At 42.8% G+C, this 20,667-nt stretch overlaps 1 protein-coding gene across 3 annotated transcripts; it reads right to left on the bottom strand.

Annotated features, from left to right (window-relative positions):
- Positions 1 to 13,546: 13,546 nt before the first annotated feature.
- Positions 13,547 to 20,453, bottom strand: C12H19orf12 (chromosome 12 C19orf12 homolog). Of its 3 annotated transcripts, XM_032195895.1 has the most exons (4): positions 20,409 to 20,453; positions 20,005 to 20,047; positions 16,050 to 16,226; positions 13,547 to 14,543 (listed from the first exon to the last, which is right to left on the bottom strand). In XM_032195895.1, exons 3-4 carry the CDS (start codon positions 16,207 to 16,209, stop codon positions 14,278 to 14,280), a joined length of 426 nt encoding a protein of 141 aa, XP_032051786.1. In that variant the 5' UTR covers positions 16,210 to 16,226; positions 20,005 to 20,047; positions 20,409 to 20,453; the 3' UTR covers positions 13,547 to 14,277. The 3 variants fall into 3 exon arrangements, with proteins under 3 accessions (XP_032051786.1, XP_032051788.1, XP_032051787.1); XM_032195897.1 differs by lacking the exon at positions 20,005 to 20,047 and having other exon boundaries at positions 20,409 to 20,446; XM_032195896.1 differs by lacking the exon at positions 20,409 to 20,453 and having other exon boundaries at positions 20,005 to 20,209.
- Between the last annotated feature and the right edge of the window lie 214 nt (positions 20,454 to 20,667).

The raw sequence follows: 20,667 nt of genomic DNA, 5'->3' as shown, positions 1-20,667 counted from the left end.
TTTGTTCTTTCTCCTAGTACCAGGTAAATACAAGATGTGCAGGCCAACAGGCTGAGCAAACCCATATATCTGTGCTAGGTCCCAACAGACACTTGGGATGTCACACAGTGCAGCCATCTGTTCTCACAGAAGCAGTCTTAATGATGAGAGGTTCTCCAAAACCCAACTGGGAAAGAGCTATGGTGTTAATGAACAGAGGATGACAAATAGAGACTTGTGCCTTGCTGTTTCAAGGTTTCAGCAGTACCATGGGTGTTCCTATGATACAGCAGTTAGAGGTGTGATAGAAAAACACCATCAGTAGATGTACAGCATGGATTTTCCTACTATTGTACCATGCACCATGTCTCTGCACCATGGTGGAATAAAATTGGTTCAAATTGGCCACTAGAAATGCTAGTTAAAACTAGCCCTGGATTTTTCAGATACCCCCATGGAATCACAGAGCTTCTATATCTGCTCATTACTTGCCCCCGGCTGTACAGTTCCACTGGCTCATTTCTGTCTCACTCCCTTGGAATGAAGCAGGAGGCACAAAGAGAGATGGAAAATCTTCCAGCACAAGCCCAGCCCCCAGAGCCTCCTATTGTAGAGGCACTGCAGGACTACACACACCCATGGAGTTTGTTTTCTAGCACAGAGCATTGAGAAATGAGACCAGGATTTCTGAAATGGCACTTCCTAACATTAGATATTTTGGTACATGGCAGAGCTACTGAGTTACAGACTTGCTATATGTGACCACAGCAGGATTATTCAGATTTGAAGCATACTCCCTAGGCACATGTTACCTCATAAAAATGGGATCTGTGATGCAGCTAGTGTAGCTGCCAGAGCAAGGACGGTCCCTCATATCATGCCTCTGTTTCTCAACCTCACCCCTTACATGAGCTTCAACTTTGCAAGCATGCTGGCAATCACTAACAAAGCATTCAACATTTTAGGCTGACATTCTCTTTCTCTCCTCAGGGACATGCAATAACCAAAGTCCTGCACATGACCATATTACAGAAGGAATTCTAAAAGACATATTTGTCATTTTACACATTGCAAGTTAGAGACAGATTCTGGTAAAATAGAGTTAATCCTCTACACAGCTTCCCCCATTTCAGTGTCCTCACCACTCAGGAGAATCATCTGGGAAATTCACGAATCATGCAGGGAGACCGTTAAAGACTGCAGCTCCTCTTCCACTTGGGAGATGGGGGAAGAGTCCTGTATTGGAATCAAGCAGAGGAGCAAGTCATTAATCTAAGCATGAGCCATGCAGCTCCCACAAGACACACTTTCACAGGCAGTTAAAGAACCAGATGTGGTAATAACAGCTGTTTTCACCAAAACAGACTGATCTACCTCCAGTACTGTTCCACCTCCCACCCAGGAGCACTTGAACTTTCTCCTCCTTGCCTGTCCTCTCCCACCCACTCCTCCAGCAGAATTTGTCTCTTGTGTTTTGGAGGCTGAACTTTCCTGGAGACAAACTCACACAGCTATATGGCCCCTGGAATGTATGCTGGAATGTGGAAAATACACTGTGCTTTAGGAAGTAGGGTGTCTGGTAGAATATGTCACTTACATTTATGTGAGGCGCATTCAGCTATATCTGTGAGTGGAGTTTGATGCAGTTCCTGGAAGAATAGCAAAACAGGTAAAGAGAGGGAGCTTTTTTATATACACTTTAAATTAGTTCTGTGAGAACAGTTTAACATTCAAAAAGAAGTGTGAATATGGCATATGGCCCATATGTAATGTCTCTCTCTAAAACAACTTTCCCTTCTGCAAAACAAAGCAACAGCCTGACAGTATTTTAACATAACTTCCACTGAATTTGGGTATGAATCAGAGGAGCTTTTCTTCTTTAAAAATACTGTCTAATGACTTTGATTCTGGTGGCACAGAGGCATTTTCTTGTTGGTGAAAACAATAAAGGCATTTGTTTTAATCTTTAAGCTGATAATGCAGTTTTGAGAAGATGAAGTATCTGACTGCAACTGACTAAGAAAGGTTAGGTTTTCCTAATTGCTTTTTTTATACACTGGTAAGTTTTCAGGGAGGAAGGCTCCACTCCTGAGAAGGAATAACAAGCACAAAGGCAAATGGGCGGGTCTTCCCCTGTTACAGGAAAAACATTTTAAACAATATTAAGTGTGCTGCACTGTTTTCAGAATGTGATTTCTTTGGCAGCACATCATATTTTACTTGCAGTAGCGTATATGTTGCCACAACACTACAGAAATTGTGTGCTAGCATGTGTTTGGGATAACATATCTAAGTAGACTTCATGAACCAGAGCCGCTGCTCACCTACCTGAAAATCCTTAGGGAAAGCATGTAGCAAGCAACCACAGAGTGATACTTCCGCTCTTTTAGTCTCTTGACAACCAGTGGTTGAAAGCTTCTTAAGCCAGTGTTTGATCCTGGACTTGTGTGTTTAATAGTCCTTGCTGGCCCCCTCTACCATTAATCTGCCAAAAGAAAAATGTGTTCAAAAAGCGATTAGGCATCTAGACATCCTGCGTCAATTAGTTCCACAATTCACTTTTCCACTGTGTGAAAAAACACTTCCTTTTACCTCAATCATTTCAATAGGTACACCCTGACTTCTATGCAATGTTATTTTTCTTCTTGTTCTTCTCTGTACTGTTCATAGCCTTTACTAAAGCTCCCTCCATTAGTGTCTTTTCCAGGTTAAACAGTTTCAGACTGTTCAAAATCTCTTTACTCAGATGCACTTCCACACCACATTATTCTTCTCTGAATCTCTTCTAGCTCTATAATGTTCTTTTTGTCTCAAGAAGGACTAATCAGAGACAGTCAAGCAGACTGTACAGAGTGCTCAAAATGTGGTTGCAACCTGGGTTTATTCAGTGACATAACAATGTTTACTGCCTTTTGTCTCATCTGGCCTTTCTATTTGCCTTCTGATCTGCTGCTGAGCACTAAGCTTATATTTTCACAAATCTGTCCACAGTGACCTCAAGCTCTTTCCTGAGTGGAAATAGGTCTTTCAGAGATCAGCATTATGACTATATAATCAAGGTTATCTTTCTTCGATGAATATTTATTCTACTGACCATTCTACTGATCAGTCACTCAAGTTCATGCTAGCAGTAGACGCAGACAGAAGGTAGCAGACACTGGAGTACTTGGAGCAGATGATTTATCTGTGCAGAAAGGCACTGAAATCCTGCAGTTAAAATAGAGCTTGTGCACTCTTACTTGACAGGTCAGCACAGCACCAGCACACAGCGTGACCTTGGTTTCTGTTGTGACCAATACGCACACAATACTTTTAAGTACAACAAAGCACCATTAGCACACAAAATGGAGCTCTTCAATTAAGCATAGCAGAGTGCCCAGGTTTAACTTAGGTTCCAGTGGCACTGGGACCACATCTGCCAGACAGTGTTAAGAGATGGGTGTGCATCAATGGAAATGAGCTACTGCAAATAACTGGAGCTACTTTGTTAAACACTTGGCATTGTGCTGCTTTGCATGAATATTTGAGGTTCCCCAAGTTGTGCCAAAACTAACCAAAAGAAATAGGACAGCTTTGAAGTTGACTCAGTTGTTGGGGTGTCAAGGATATAAGCAAAGAATAGCTGCTTAATTGATTTCTGAATCCAATCTGAAGACACCATCCTGTTTTGTTTTATTGCATAACAATATAGTGCAGTTAAATTACACACAGAAAAATACCTTTGTCATAAGGCTACTTGGCAGATTAATTAGTATCACTAGAGCACTTTGAAGACGTAAAACACTACAAGAGAGCTCCTTATTATCCTCATTGCTGGTTATCATTAGTGGTACAATGTGAAAGCTAATCTTTGACCTTTACTCAAGTGGGATGTGCTACAGCCACTGACAACAGTCCAAGTCCCACAGGGCCTGGGCTGGGGACAAAAAAGACTGAAGGAAGGATTAGACTCAGCAGCCGCACAAGCTCCTATAGAGTTAAACTTCAGAAACTGAAGAAAGCCTCCAGCACACAAATGTCTGCCAGGCAATGCAAGACTGTTCAATGTGGTTATAGAACAAATATTTTTATATACAGATTCCTGGAGAGAATAGCTGTGAAAAAGCAAGCAATCCCCTTTTATGGAAACCAGCAGAAACAGATTCGATTAGGGTCATAATTATGGTAAGGGTTAGGGTCAGAAAGAGAGAAAGTGCAGAGTGCTGTTGTGAGGGGGGTTGTGTAAGAACTGACAAAGGAAGTGGAGGTCTACCAAAAGGCTTCCGTTGTGAGGACTATTTCGTGTGAGACTTAAGTGGGGCTATTGTTGGGTTAGAGCCATAATTAGGGTAAGGAGGCTCTTTAGGCCTCCAGAAGGTTCTAGAGAGCACTAGAGGGCCACAGGAGGCCTCAAGGGTACACTGGGAAGCCTCTAGAGCATTCTAGAGTGCACTAGGGGTCACTGGAAGATAGTCAGGGGGAGCTGGAGTGCACTGGGTGGCCCTGGTAGACCTGTGGAGGATCTGGAGTGGAGCAGAGGGCCACTGGAGGCCTCCAGTGTGAACTGGGAGGCATTTATTTCATATGGAGGACAGCAGGGAGCCCTGTGAGGCCTCTAGCTTGTACGGGAGCTCTCTGGGGGACCCTGGGTAGCCTTGCATGTTTCCTAGAGCACACTAGAGAGCCCTGAGAGATCTCTAGTGGGCATTAGAGCACACCTAGGGCCACTGGGAGGATTTCAGGGTGTGCCAGACTCTACTGGGAGGCCCTGGAAGAATGTAGGGTGCACTGGGAGGCTTCTAGTGCTCTCTAGAGTGCACTGGGGAGAACTGGGTGGCCTCTAAGAGTATCCTAGAGGAAACTGGGTGTGGGCTGAGAAGAAGTTGGATGTGATAGAGGGCACTTGGAAGCCCTGGGAGGCCTGCAGGGGACACTAGAGCACACTGGGGGCCATCAGAGGCCTGAATGTTGTACGGGGGGGCCTCTAGGGCACCCTAGAGGACACTAGGGGCCACTGAGAGGCTTTTGGGGGGAACTAGAGTGCACTGTGTACTCCTGCAAGACACAGACGGTCTCTAGGGTGGACTGGAGATTGATGGGAGGCACGTAGTGAGCATTGGAAGGCCTTCAGGGCATCTTAGAGGACGCTGGAAAGAGCCTTGCAAGGCCTCTAGCTGGCGTTAGAGCAACCTGCGGTGCCTCGGGAGGCCTCCTAGAGAGCCCTTCGAGGCCTCCAGTAGACTACAGCAAGGGGCTCCGGGAGCCCCCAAGGGTGCAATAGGAGGCTCCAAGGGCAGCCAGGATGCAGTGGAGTGCACTGGCAGGCCTCTAGGCCGCACTGGGAAACTGGTAGCAGATGCTAGAGTGCACTGGGAGTGCTGGGAGGCCTGCAGGGGGCACTGGGGCACAGCACAGGGCACTGAATAGGACTGCAGAAAGCACTGGGGAGGCCTGCAAGGCCTTCAGGGGGTACTAGAGGACACTGCAAGGCCCTGCCAGTCTTCCAGAAGGTCCTAAGAGAGCGCTGCAGGGCCACAGGAGCCTCTCAAGGCTGCACAAGGTGGCCAAGAAAGCCACCAGCATCCTGGCTTGTATCAGGAATAAGTTAACCAGTAGGACCTGAAGGGTGATCAGCCCCGTGTACTCTGCTCTGGTGAGGCTGCACCTTGGGTTCTGTGTTCAGTTTTGGGCCCCTCACTGCAAGAAGGACATCAAGGTCCTGGAACATGTCCAGAGAAGGGCTACAAAGCTGGTGAAGGATCTAGAACACAAGTCCTGTGAGGAGCAGCTGAGGGAACTGGGGTTGCTTAGTCTGGAGGAGGCTCAGGAAAGACCTCATTGCTCTCTACAACCGCCTGAAAGGAAGTTGTAGGGAACTGGGGGTTGACTTTTTCTCATAGGTAACTTGCAATAGGAGTAGAGGGAATGGCCTCAAGCTGCACCAGCAGAGGTTGAGGTTGGAAAATAGAAGACACTTTATAGCAGAAGGAGTAGTCAGACATTGGAATAGGTTGTCCAGGGAGGTGGTGGTGTCACCGTCCCTGGGGGTGTTTAAGGAAAGGTTGGATGTGGTGATAAGGAACATGGTTTAGTGAGTGATATTGGTGGCAGGGAGATGGTTGGACCAGATGATCTTGAAGGTCTTTTCCAACCTTAATGATTCTATGATTTGCTTTCTCTCCTTCCCTTCCCCCTCCCCCTTTAAACAGTCTTGCTATGTCTTCCCTAGGACACCAGAAACAACTAATTTTGTACAGTTCCATTTCCTGTTCCTTTAAGTTCCTTTAGGTATTGGCTTCATTTCTTACAGAAAGGAATACTCAAAAAATATTTCAAACAATAAAGAAAGGCCTGAGGTTTTTGAATTCAGAGTAGAAGTACTTTCTCATAACTCCTTTGTACTCAAAAGATAAATAAAAGATAACTCAAAAGATAAAATTCTTCAACATGCCTTAGCTACTTAAGGGCCATTCACAGAAGAAATTTAAACCATTTCCATAAAGAGCATTACAATTTCTAAATAACATATAACAACATTTGAAATGAAATTTGCGTTTGTTTGTTTTTTAAATGAATTTTACCTAGTGCTACATTACCTCAAGAGAAGTGTAATGCCCCCTTCAGTGATTTTGAAATCAATCCCAGTGCACAGTAATTCAAAATTACATGGCAGGTCATAATTACATAACAGGAAAATACAAAAGACTAGTTTCACACACACACACAAAAAAGAAAAAAAAAAAAAAGATACTTAGATTTGCCTAACTTCATAATTAATAATTATAACTAATAATTACTATGTTGAAGAATCACAATTGTCAGAGTAGAATTCATTACAGTGTAAAAACCTGATCTGGAAAGGTTTATTCTCCATACTGTATCTCTGCTCTTAGCTCTCTGGAGAGGTAATTCATCACCACTCCTGCCAACTTCTGCTGGTCATAGGTAGTGAAAATGCAATTGAAACCACAGTACAGACTGGAGGATGAATCCAGAAGACTGAACAGGGAGGAACAAATAGCAGCAATGAAAGAATGAAGTTTCCATCTGATTCTACAGCATATTATCTTAGTCTCAAGCCATTACCATGTTTATACAGCCTTGCATATGGCTTCAGGAGAACAACCAAACAGCCTCATTCAAATATAACTAGTAGATTGTAGTTTACAGATCTGCCAGGCCTCTTTGTCCTAATTCTTGCCATAAATTACTCGCTTGGTATTGCTTCTTTCCATTTTCTTCTCCATTTTCTTATTGCTTCTCTCCATTTTTCCACAGCCTGAAAAATACATAGATATTTCTGTGATCTGTAGAAAGGTAAAGATGAAACTTCATGTTTTAGTTAGGGGCTAATAACTTTAATTCACTGCAATACAAAGCTCTTTTTTAAAAAATTATTATTTTTTGTTAAAGCTTTCTAACCCTGCTGAAAGTCTGCTATTCAATTAGTCTTGAGTTATATATCAGCTGGTCAAGCAACATCAGCCTTTCTAAGAAGCTCGTGCTTTCTCCATAAGAGCATTTACTCTGGGGGAAAAATATGCATTCCTTTTACATTACCAGTAGTCATCTCCTAGTTGCGTTGTTGCTGCTAAACTGCTAGTGTAGACAGAGCTCAATAGGTTATACCAACATACCAATGCATCTTCACAGGATAAACCCTGTGAACCTGGCCATATTTCCCCAGTTATCACTGCTGAAGCTGCTGCAGTACTGGGGAAAAAAAGGAAGGAAGTGTATTTCCACATGAAATTGCATATTTTTAACTGAAATTGGTATAAATGGTGTATGACTGGAAATAGGTGTGTGTGAAAACACTGAAACATCAATTAAAAAAGAAGCCTGTATTGATTAGAAGGGGTGCCATTTCATCAAGTTGAAGGGTGTGCTGTTTCCACTGAGCCCAGAAGATCCCCCTTCAATAAGACCACAGCACAGACTTCTTGCTAACAGAAAACCCTGCACTCTGACATAAAGACGATGTCAGAGGTGGCAGCAAATCACACATGCCATTCCTTCTGTTAACCCAGTGGGCTAACGGGATAACAGAAAGGCTAACAGTAAAACAATAGTAAAAGTTTATAAAAGATATCTTAAGGGAGATAAAAGATTAGCCCAAAAGTTAATTCATCATTGGCAATCAAGAAGAAGCTGGAAGATGAAGATTTGATTTGTCCTTCATGTCATACAGAAGGAATCCTGGTCAGACTATTTGAAAAGATACATCATGGGAGTATGACTGTATAAAATCAATTTGCTTAGTGACTCTGAATAATAGAATCACCTTTCCCTTCCATGAGATCTATTACTTAGTTTTATAACACTAATTTTCTATAAAACAACCAAAAATGAAAAAGGCATACTAACCATCACCGTCTAGTCACTGGGTTGCAATCATCAAATAGCTGTCGTGTGAAAAAAATCGGAACACATTGAGTCTTGGGAGCTTTTTACACTATGTGTACTGAGCAGAATTTCACTTCCAAAGAAGAGCTATCCGAGCACACCCAAGCCCTCTGAACCACAAGCTTTCCTCTCTAAAAGTAAGATGAATGTTAACAGGAGGAGTGGATAGCACTAATTCCTACTCACCTGGTGCACTTAAACACATATGACAGGAGCTATAAAGTGCAAGCTATAAAAGGGGAATGCAGTTCCGCCAGGGTACAGTGGCATATAATCAAGTTATAGTGGACAGTATCACACACCACACAACTGGAAATATCTCAAACAATATTGCATGAAATGATCAAATCATAACAACACAATGCTGACATAATTGTCACCTTGCACAGCTCTCCACCAGTAACTTGGCATTGTCATTGCCATCCCACCTAAAAGCAGGTCACTGGGGGGAGCTAAGTGACTGCCCAAGTCACACAGAGAATTCTTGCTGCAGCAGATCAATCAGCTTCTTTAAACTGCCAGAAGTTGATCAGCAAAACTTGTCTCCAAAACAATCCTTCTCAAAGTGAGAAGGCATTTGCAGCACAGGCAGGGAGGGAAGAGAACCAGCCTGCACCTAGAGGAAACCCAAATACTGTTTTTGTCCCTGGAAAGAAAGAAACCCTACAAAGACAGCTACACAGCACCCCCTATTGTCAGCAGCTCATGAAGACTCAGGGTTGTGACTGCTCTTCACCAGCAAAGCCCTTTACAGCCACTGGTTTGCAGTCCTCGAAGAACATGGACATGACCTGCAAAAAGTGCCAACATAATGCTGATTTGTGTTACCTTGCATGCTAGGGGAAGAGGTGAGAACCGATGTGACAAAGACAAACTCTCCGAGCCAGCACACTCTCCTCAGCTGGCAAGGCAAACACCCTGCAGAACACTATGGCAGGGGGTTGGAACTAGATGATCTTTAAGGTCCCTTCCAACCTGAGCCATTCTATATATATTATATGATGATAATTTGCCAATGCCACAGCCAGCACAGAATGCCACCATGGTGCACCACTCTAGCACCCTGTTCCCTGTCCTTAGCTGAAGGTCTGGGTCTAGTTCTCCTCATGGAGAGGAGAATTCAAGAGGACTGACCTTAGAAGTCTCAGATGCAGTTGGGAACAAGACCCTCCAGAAAGTCTGTACCCTGACAGTGACTAGCAAGGACAGAATTCTCACAGCCAAATGCTCCTTAAGCTTGCCAAGGGCAAGAGTGCTCTTGGGCCTCACTTAACCTAACACAATGTTCAGTTTCTCTTCACCACTGGTACATGCAAAGCTGGAATTTTGAGAACATTGCTATGCAACAGCATCGTCCTGCCATCATGAATGGGCTTGTCAGCTGCTAAAGTTACTAACAGAAGATTGGCCTGCAAAGCAAAGGCCAACTGAACTAAAATTTCAGTAGTGCATGTAGCATAGACCAATGTTTTAATGATTTACCTACCTTTGACATGGAGGATATATATATATATATTTTTTTTTTTTGTTGTTGTTAATTAGGTAATAGTAGGGTAATAAACAGGTTGCATTGTGTGTACACTATTAACCAAATAATATACAAATCAGTTCACAGTTAAAAAGGAAGTTTAAAAAAAAAAAAAAAAAAAAAAAAAAAGATTTGTTTAAGCAGTTCTCTGATGTGAAAAGTTGATGCCTGTCATTCACCTTGCTCCTGTCATCACTGCTTATTAAACTTTTTGTCTGTTTGAACCAATTTTGATTTTAGCTATAAAAGAAGCATGAGTTTTGGTCTTTTGCTGCATGAACACAAATACTGTCAGCGACTTTTATGTGACTTTCTAGAGGAACGAACTGAACACTTTTAACAAATCTGGCAAAGATTATGGAATCTTGAGTGAACAATTATATAAGGCTCAAAGAGAAAATCATGCACAAGCCTCTCAAACAGATGCATGGCAGTGCTGTACCAGAAGCCTCTCCCAAAGCAGCATTCAGCTGAGGGAGGCTTTGTGTCACACAGCTTTCTAATACTGCTGTTCCTGTTGGATGACTGACTTGGCAATGCAGCAGCACAGAAATTTCATAGGGTTCTCAGAAACTGCCCAGTCTTTAGTATCTCTACATTTTTTGTAACTTATTTGGATTTCATAGAAAATACTTGACTTGCAATGGAAATCTATGAAGCACTGACTTAACAAAAACATGAGCTGTGAAAACTAGGCTTACACAAAACAAAAGCGGTCAGGAACAGAGGCCGGTTAACAAAGAGTATGAGATGTGGCTGGTAAACTTCACCAAGAAATGACTTAATACTGATTATAACCTAAGTCTTTCCGACTTGATGATAATAGCAGGTATCAAAACGACAGCTTTGAAGCCCAGAGGGGAGGAGGACCCACATGAACAGCAATTAAGCATGGGCCAGCCAGCCATATGTAAGTAGTAAGCACTGTTCCTAAGGCAGCGGGGCCCAGGCAGAGCCTGTGGCTTTACCTGGCTTGTCAACTCACCAGTGGTCACTCATTCTTTCCAAACTGGCTGGTGCTCAGCTCATAAAATCCACTTGTCCTTCAGTATTCATAAGGGCAGAATTGCCCTCCTCTTGCTGATTGGGCATTTTCTCATTGTAATGAAAAGTGACACACAGCTGCAGTAAACTTCAGGCAGTCATAGGTCACATGAGATAAATACCACTAAAAAAGAAAAAAACTTAATCAGGGAATGTACTTGAATTCTAGTCATAGCTGGGCTGATATTTGTGATCTAATGCAAATTCACTGAAGCCAAGGATTTAACAGACTAATAGAAAAAATAAAACTATCCCCATTTTTTATAGAAAAAAATAGCTGTGTTATCCATAGAGGCAGCAGAGATAGGCTGAATTTAAGAATTAAGCTAATTGCCACTAGATGGCATATCTCAATGACTAATCTATGTTGGAATTCAGGATTGCTTTTAAATAAAACATATAAATAAAAATTCCCTCTCTTTGCTAATGTAACACTTGATAATTATGCTTGCTTTCCATTTTTAAATCAGATAACTAAAAAAAGACCAGAGGAGAAAAATTACCTAAAAATACAGCATCTGCCAGTGAAAAATCTAGCATGATTCTGTCACATCTACAACCAAACCAGGTTAATAACCAGCATCACAGGTGGATTTGTTATATAAATATGTACATCTACCCATAGTGACTCAGCTGCTTCCTGAAACTGCTGGCACTGCTTTACCTTGTTTCCTCGGTGATGTCTCTGTCCTACACTTAGCATGGACATTATACAGCTAGAATGGATTTCAGAGGATGTCATCCCCTGCCTGTGGCTGTTTCCAATAATGACACATGTACCGAAGAACACTAACAGATTGATATTAATACATTCTCACACAGGTCTTTTCCTCAGATGATCAAATGTGCTGAATAGTTCTTTTAACTTGCCCAAATACCCCAGTAATGCTAAGATGCAAATACTGTGGTGACCTGGACACTATAGCCTTAGTCTGTAGTCAGAGAAATATGGACGAATTTGATCTTTCTGCAGCATTCAACAGCATGAACTGCCATAAATTGTTAAAATAAAAACACTGAATATTGTGGGTTCCCATGTTCATTCTCCCACAGTAGCTATGTATCAAGGTCTCCTTAACTACAGGTGGTTATTTACTACTTCTTGTACATCCAAACTCACTTGAGATGAACAGCTGAGCTGCATTCTTTTCTTCTTCTATTACCAGCAGTGAAAAGTATTTCAGACCAAACTGCAAATCTTGCTGCAAACCTATTCCTACCCCTCTGAAAGTAGGTAGCTGCCACCTTCCAAGGAGTTCCACGTACATTAAACCTATTAAATAGCGATACAGAGAACAAACAATTCAATCACTTCTTTCTGACTCTATTTCAGTCACCTGAAAACATGTGTAAATTAAATTTATAATGGCTAAGAGCATGTTACTCTGTAGCACAGAGTATGAAGCTCCTCAAGAGCTCAGTGGCAGTAAGGTTTAACATAAGCTAGACTGGCCCCCAACAAAATTACAAACAACTTAGTCTAGGTTTCTCTTCATATACTTATAGCTCATAATCCCTATATACTACAGTGAAGGCTGAAAGTTTGTGATTAAAAACAGTTTAACATTTCTAAGTGTCTAATAAAAAGCATTTGAAAGAATACAGGAAACAGAGTAACATTGGACAGAGCAGGACTGGTATTCACATAATGTAAGCTCCATTTCATGTCTATGACACTGGCATGAGCCATACAAATTAATTCTGTACCTGAATTCTGGGACCCAATTTATGAATACCTATATAAAATGAAAGCCACTATCCTGATGTCTGAATCCACAGTGAAATCTGCTGGTGATCTGTTTAAATAGTGGCTACTACTATAAATTCATTGAAACCAACATCTTTTCTACAGCTTACTTCACGTTTGGATGTTAAATTTTCTTATGTCTGTGTTCAAACTGCCAACTTCAAGAGGGCTGGTCTCTCTCTCTTAGTGTATCATTCAGTCATCTGCTGCCGTTAGCAGGGTGTTATTTTAGAAAGAGCAAACTTAATTTGTGAATTAATCATAAAATTGCAAATATCAGCCTTCATAAGAATAGTATTTTAGAGCATGTGAAGCCTTAAAAAGCAAATTGCAGTGTGTGTAAGCTGTCAATTAAACTGAAAAAAAAAAAAAAACACACCGATTTCAGGTTTGTATTATGAAACTACTACAAGGTAGGAAGTTCCCACTTACCATTTGCTTCCATCTTCCACTTCACTGAAAAAGCGTTTTCAAATGATAAGAAGAAGAATTATTGCCCTGCACTCCAGGCAGGAAAATAAACTGAATTTACCAATGACAACATATACCTACAGAAGTAAATTAATCAAATGTATACAACAGCAACTTTTGAGTTAAAAGCTTCCCCACTGAAAATTCAACTTTGATAAACCTCAGAGAAACACACAGAGAAATCTTTGTTTTAGGGGAAAAACAAAACTATCAGAGCAGTTTCACTTGTTCCAACATTAAAAAAAAAAAAAAAAAAAAAGGTACATCTGCACATATTTCTATTTACAAACTTGTTTCTCAAGTGCCTTTAAACAAATGGTGAACTACTGGCTAAGGTATTAAGTGCACAGTTTTAAAGAGTTCATTTACTCTAAAGCAAAACAGAGACATTATGATGTTTCTTAGGAATATTTTAATGAAAACAGAGGAGCAGATGTTCAGATCCAGGTGGGAAACTGATGCTAATATGACAAGCTAATACTAGAGATAGTATAAAAATGGCAGATTTCCCTCCCCCCTCTTTTAATAGTCTTCTTGCCATACCTTCCCGTTCTAGGACACCAGGAACAACTAATTGTGTACAGTAGTTTCCTGTTGCTTTGTCTGTTTAGATATTGGCTTCACTTCTTACAGAAAGGAATACCTCAAAAAAATAAAGAAAGGCTTGAGATTTTTGAATTCACAGTAGAAGTACTTTCTATTAACTCTCCTTTGCAGGACTCAAAAGATAAAATTCTTCAGCATTCCTTAGCTACTTTGACACCTACAGGCCATTACAGAAGAAATGTAATCCTGTTTGTAGAAATGCTTTACATCTCCTAAATAAAACACAATGACTTTTTTTTTTAAACCGTGTGCAACATTACCATTTGAGAAGTGTAACTCCCCCTTCAGTGATTTTGAACTGAATTCCGGTGCACATTAATTCAAAATTACATGGCAGGTCATAATTACATAACAGGAAAATACAAAAGACTAGTTTCACAAACAAACAAAAAATGAAAAAGATACTTAGATTTGCCTAACTTCATAATTAATAATTATAACTAATAATTACTATGTTGAAGAATCACAATTGTCAGAGTAGAATTCATTACAGTGTAAAAACCTGATCTGGAAAGGTTTATTCTCCATACTGTATCTCTGCTCTTAGCTCTCTGGAGAGGTAATTCACCACCACTCCTGCCAACTTCTGCTGCAGACTCGCATTTCCCATTACGAGAGCAGTCAGCTGAATGACATCAGTCCAGTCTAAGCGCTTGAGTATATCCATTGCTTCATCATAGAGTTTTTGCTGCTCAGTAGGAGGCAATTCCAATAATATCTGAGGGACTGGCCTGAACTGTCCACTATTCATCCAGGCACCAAGCAATCCACCAAGTGCTCCTCCTAGAAAACAGAGAGAGATGTTACCCTCTAGCAAATGATGGTAAAACCTGAATTTCTATTCAGAGGCATTCTCACCTGTATAAGAAATCTGTGCAGAGTTGCGTGGACGGGCACGTTTACTTTCAACAAGGTTTACACATGATGTTCAAAGCACCAAAAAGGATTTTTACAGCTTTTTACATCAACAACAATCACAAAGGAACTCCACACAATCAAAGCTAACAGTTTCAAGCTATAATTCAAAAGCAAAACAGCATCCTTTAGGCAGCTGTCTTTTTAAAATACGCTCTATTATCATCTAAATCCCTCTCCATGGAAAAAACAAGCACTGACAACTGCCTTATCAGTGGCCATTAACATGTAATCTCTTACTATAGATTCCCAGAATGGTCAGAGCTTTCTGTTTCTGCCAAGCCCCAGATAGTACCTTCCCACTGCACCCATGAAGTCCACACCTCAGAAGGTAGCTAACAGAGATTAAGACCATCAACTTTGTGGGGTTATTCAGGCACATTCAATCTTTCACCTACCAAATCAACACCCCACCCCAGCTGACCAAGAAACGCTCCAGTAAGAAGCGTAGTTGCAGGTCATCAAGATGAAGGATCCCACATGGCTGATGTGATTATGACCAGTAACAACAGAAAGTCGGTGTCATGGCCCTACGCTGACATTCTCTTTCAAAGGGCTACCAAACTTACAGAACAATGCTTTTCAACAGTAACTCACACAATTTACAATGCTGCCCAGAGACTGCCACTTACTCCAATACCAATAAGCCCTTTAAATTTATGGAAGTGCTCACAAGAGCAAAGACTATTCAAGGGCTGACGCACATGCGACTTTTGTGACTCTGGCCTTTTTGTAATTTTTAGAAAGTTTCCCAGATGGGGAAAGAAAGTTCACCAAGAAACGGACAGCAGGTAGCTTTAAAATACAGAAACAAAACATTGTTTTGCTGCTCTTCTTCAACCACCACAACTGCTACCACTGTCTCTCAGGCTCCTGCCACTGCCTCACCCCTCATTTCCACTCCCTTACTGCAGTGCCAGAGCAGAGCTCACAATAACAAGCTCAGAACCTGTCAGCTTGCTCTCAGGATTGTGCTACACTACTGACACTGGTACGCCTCAGCATATGGGAACCAGCACTCTACCCATCTAAAGCAAACAAACTTCTAATAGCTCGTTCCATGGCCTTCAGAGGAGTCAATACCTAAACTTCTGCTCTGTGTATGACTTTCCATTCTCAACAAAGGAGTATAAATCAACAAGGTTACTGTCACCCTGATAGGAAGCACCTACACATGCCTTTTGATGCACACCTACTTAACAGCACCCTTCTGAACAGCTAAAATACTCAATGCCATCTTGAAACAGCTCAGTTGCATGAAATCCTGCCACTACACATCCTTTTACTTCAGCTTGTACCTACTACATAGACTCACTAGTTTCTTCACTCAGGGAGTTAACCACGCTTCTTACTCCTAAATCAAAGCACACTTACCTACAGCGATACCAGGTGGGCCTCCCATCAAGCCCCCAAGGAACGCCGTTGCACCTGCCACCAGTGCTCCTCGACCGGAGTGTTTCACAGCAGCTTTCATTCCCTTCTCCTGGGAAACATGGCACAGCAGCTGCATCACGTCATCAACCCTGACAGGCATCTTGGCTGGTTATGGTCCTGAAAAAGATATTTCACTGAAGTTTTGATTGATGCAACACGGACTAACTCTTGCTGGATTGAAGCACAGTTCTGGAGTCTATGCAAAGCAGAGGTAGAGTCAATATGGGGGGAAAAAAAGTGGGAGTTTCCTTCACAGAAAACAACTAGTTTATAGGTAGTGAAAATGCAATTGAAACCACAGCAATGAATATTATAAATAATATAGCAGTAATAGCAATGAAAGATTGAACTTTCCATCTGATTCTACAGCATATTATCTTAGTCTCAAGCCATTACTATGTTTATACAGCCTTGCGTATGGCTTCAGGAGAACAACCAAACAGCCCCATTCAAATATAACTAGTAGATTGTAGTTTACAAATCTGCCAGGCATCTCCTCTTTGTCCTAATTCTTGCCATAAATTATTCGCTTGGTATTGCTTCTCTCCATTTCCTTACATGTTTAAACACTTGCATTAAGATTTCAGTTGGCAGAAGACTGGGGTTGTTGAACCAAGATCTGGCTACCGTGAGCAGGAATCGTAGAGTCACTCCGGTTCAAAAAGACCCTAAGACCATCCAGTCCAACCTTTAAACGAGCACTGACAAGCCCACCACCGAACCATGCTCTCCTTGTCTACATCTACATGCTTCTGGAAGACCTCCAGGGATGGTGACTCAACCACTGCCCTGGACAGGAAGAGCCATGGGGAAGGAGAGAGGAGGCAGAAGAGAGAGCTGGGACTGGGAATAAACGGGATGCACCAGAAACAAGGGATGTGTGTGTACGGCAGGGTGGGACTGTGACCAGAGGGATCTGGCAACCCTACCAGGGAATTCTGCTTTCCCAAGTGGAAGTTACATGGGCCACAGGAAACTCAGCAGGAGCCAGGAGATGCTGCGCAAAGCAGAAAGTGCTGCAGGTAATGCACCAAACATTACCTAGTTAAATTATTACTGATATAGGCATGTTTTTGGAATTACTGCACATTACATATTAAAGAACATATATGGCACAGTGCTGCAGGTATCAGCAAGTATGGTGAGCAAGACAGGAGACTAGATAAAGAGATACTATAGCTTCTTTGCTAAAAAACAAAACAAAAACCAAACAAACGGAATGCTTCCCTGAAAAACAAACAAACAAGATCCTACCCCTTATTTAGCTACTAATGGTTGTGTGCTGTTAAGCCAGCCACTTGAACCACACTTCTTAGAAATAAGTTACTATTCTAAATTTTCCAGACACCCAACCTACAATCTAGAAAAGATTATCTGCAAAAATCCTGATCCCTCACAACAATGACCAAACTCAACCACAGCTCTGTTTACATACAGTGTTTGAGAACAACAAACACTGAAAAATAAATCTTTGGTTTTGAGTTTGGTACAGCAAGAAGATACTGTCAGCTTTACAAATACATTAATACTAGGAGGACAGAGATACTAAAAATATCCTCCTCTCATATTGCAAAAGCAAGCTTAATACCAGTGAAACACTGGGATCAGAGAAAAACCCATGAAGAGAAGAAATTATGCAACTCAAAACAAACAGCAGAGTCCAAGGAGCGTTCAGTAAATAAGGCAATAGGACTCGGCACTGAACAGTAAGAACAAGCTTGCTCCTGACACAAATACCTTTCCTTCTGCACTACACATCAGGAAAGGTCTTGCAGAAGGAAAGAAAGAAAGCACATGCCATGATTAAAAATATAATCACACACACTCCGAAGGCACAGAGGCATTGTTGCACATGTAACTTTGCCCCATCTCATAGTCAACCATTTGATTTTCCCGTCTCTAGAACAGATTTTACTGCACACAGCATGTCATAGCTCCTCAGCCTGAGCCAACTGTGGGTCTTTCTTGAACAGCTCTCCCCAGTGCAAAGTTTACATGAAGCACTATCACAGACTTCCATATTAAAATGTAGCTATTGTGAAAGTGAAAGGTTTCTTTTGCACTAAAATGGCTGGCTCCAAATTATCTGAGTGTCTGCAGTACCCAAGCACTGCTGACTGTGAACAAAAACGTGTTCTTTGGGAAAGGGAGCAAATATGCTCTACAGCTCCATAGACACACAGCAGGAAATTCGTCAAATAGTTGCATTCCTCTCAGTACTTCATTCATCTTCATGCCAGCCCAAATAAAATATCACAGTTCCTAATTTTACCACAGTAGCTTTTTTTCTTTCTTTTTTTTTTTTGGTCAGGCTTAGGACACAGCAGTGTATGAGAGTAACAGGGTGTGTTGGTTGGTGACAAAGTGACACGCTCTGCTTCCATCGTGTCACTCAATAAAATCCAAGCTCAAAGTAAAAAACAAATGGCTGCTCTGTTCTTCCTGGAGCAGCAAGAAAACAAAAACAATACATACAACTTGTAGAAAGCACACTAGTCTGGTAATGTTGAAAAACAAGAAGAAAAGTATTTCTTTTTAACATAGCAACAAGTAACCAGTTTTCCACCCAGAATAATATTTACACCAGCACTCTAAACCTGTAACTGGTGCAAAATCCAGTTCTTTCTCCCAACGAGAAGGAAACCAACTTCAGTGTGTCCTGCACCAGCTCAGCACAACCTCAGACTAAACCAATGGCCAGAGTGCTGAATTTGCTTCTTCTCTTTGGGCAGAGAATTTCTCATGCAAAGTTCTTCAATATGAAGGCTTTGCAGCACTGACAGGGCAGCACAATACAGATCTTGCTGAGGATCAAAGCTAACTACATGAGCCTAGTTTTCCTGACACCTACAGCAAGCCGGGCTCTTGATGAGCTCTCAAGGCCAGGTTCAGCAAGTACTTCAGATTTTCCCTCTCCCTTACATTTTCTCTTACAAAAAGCCAATTTATTCTTCATCTGAAAAGCTGCTTTGCAATTGGTTTCCTCTCAACTTTCCTAGCACTTACTGCATGCTTTATGGCTAGGCCACAGGATACACAGGTTTTTGTGAAGAGATAAAGGAAAGTATAACTATTTTGAGGTTTAAATATTTGGTTGGCAGTCAAATGAAATGCTAGAGAATCTCTAACTACCTGGGTGGATAGACCTGCAACAGTGGTTAGCATCTACCCAAACCCGTGGCTCTCCATCTGAGAGGACTTAATGACAGAATGCTTCAGGAATCTCAGAAAGTTTACCAGAAGTTGAAAACACCCTGTTCTGCCACAGCATATTCCTAAAAATGAAGAATTCTGCATTTGAAAAATGAGACTGTTACCTCAGATAGTCAACCTCATGGGTATCACTAACCAACAAATAAACACTTTCTACCCATCCTTTCTTTCCTGCATCATCTGTTCCTTTTTTCCAGCCTAATTCAGCCTCTTGCTCACCTGCAAGCAAGAGCGCCATAATGTGTCCCCCACCCACCCGCAGTCAAACTGGCTTCTTTTCCTAAACCAACGTAATTCTAACACACATGAAATAACTTTTTGTGAGCAAAGACACCCAAAGGTGAAGCATCAGGTTCCTATAGGATGTAGAAGCTTGCTATATGACTAAGTATCTGCGAAGGGCTGGCCACAAGTTCCTTATCACTTAAGAAACGCTAGCCCTACCCAATTGTCTTTTTTAATCTACCAATTGAGCAGAAACTTATTTCGCTTCCCAGTTAGGTTTTCCATTTCAGAGAACAGATTCAGGAGTTACAGGCCCCTTGCATCACCTAGCTGCACTGAAGCCAAAAGGACCAGACTTTGAGTTAGGAAAGGAAAAAGGGCAGACGCTCGGGGAGCCGCTGAGTCGCAGCGCGGGATCCCTTGCAGAGACACCTGGGGCGGCACGCTACAGCGGTACCTTCTGGATTCGGTCCTGCTTTAAAGCTGCGTCCTCCGACTCCCTACAAAAGCACAAAGCAGATGCAATCACTCAGCGCGCCGATGTTCTGCCCGCAGCAGGCTGAGCACAGCAGCCACGCCTGCCGTTTCTTTTCGTTTCAGTTCTCCTGCGGCGCCGGTGCCGGGCGCTGCGCCGCGAAGGGCGCTCGGAAGGACGCGGCCCGGCGGTGACACGGAGCTGACGCTGCCCCAGGGGCCCGCCTCGGCCCCGGCCCCGCCGCCGCGCCTCCACCTTGCGCCCACCTCCCCCAGCCCCCCCCGCAGGCTGACAGAGGCCGTGCGGCCGCCGAGCCCCCCCCCAGCCCTCTCCGGCCGCGGCTCCTCCCTCGGGCCCGCTCAGGCTCCCGACCCCGGGCTTCCTACCTCGGCCGGCGGCCCCGGGCCCGCAGGCGGCGTCGGCGGGGGAGGAGCGCGGCCCGCGGCGGCGACCCCGGCGGAGGGGCGGGGAGCGGAGCGGAGCAGCCCCAGGCCCGGTCCCTCCTTCCCCACCCTCTCGGCGCCCCGCCGCAGCCGCCCGGGGCTGTGCTCGGCCCTGGCGACACCTCGGCTTTCGTCAAGGGCGAGCGCGGAGCCCGGGGGAGCGCCGAGCAGCCCCAGCCCCGGCTGAGCTACTGAGGAAAAA

This window comes from Aythya fuligula, chromosome 12 (assembly GCF_009819795.1).
Source record: "Aythya fuligula isolate bAytFul2 chromosome 12, bAytFul2.pri, whole genome shotgun sequence".
Taxonomy (NCBI): Eukaryota; Metazoa; Chordata; class Aves; order Anseriformes; family Anatidae; genus Aythya; species Aythya fuligula.
Note: the sequence above shows the minus strand (reverse complement) of the source record. Positions and strands in the feature narration are given on the sequence as shown.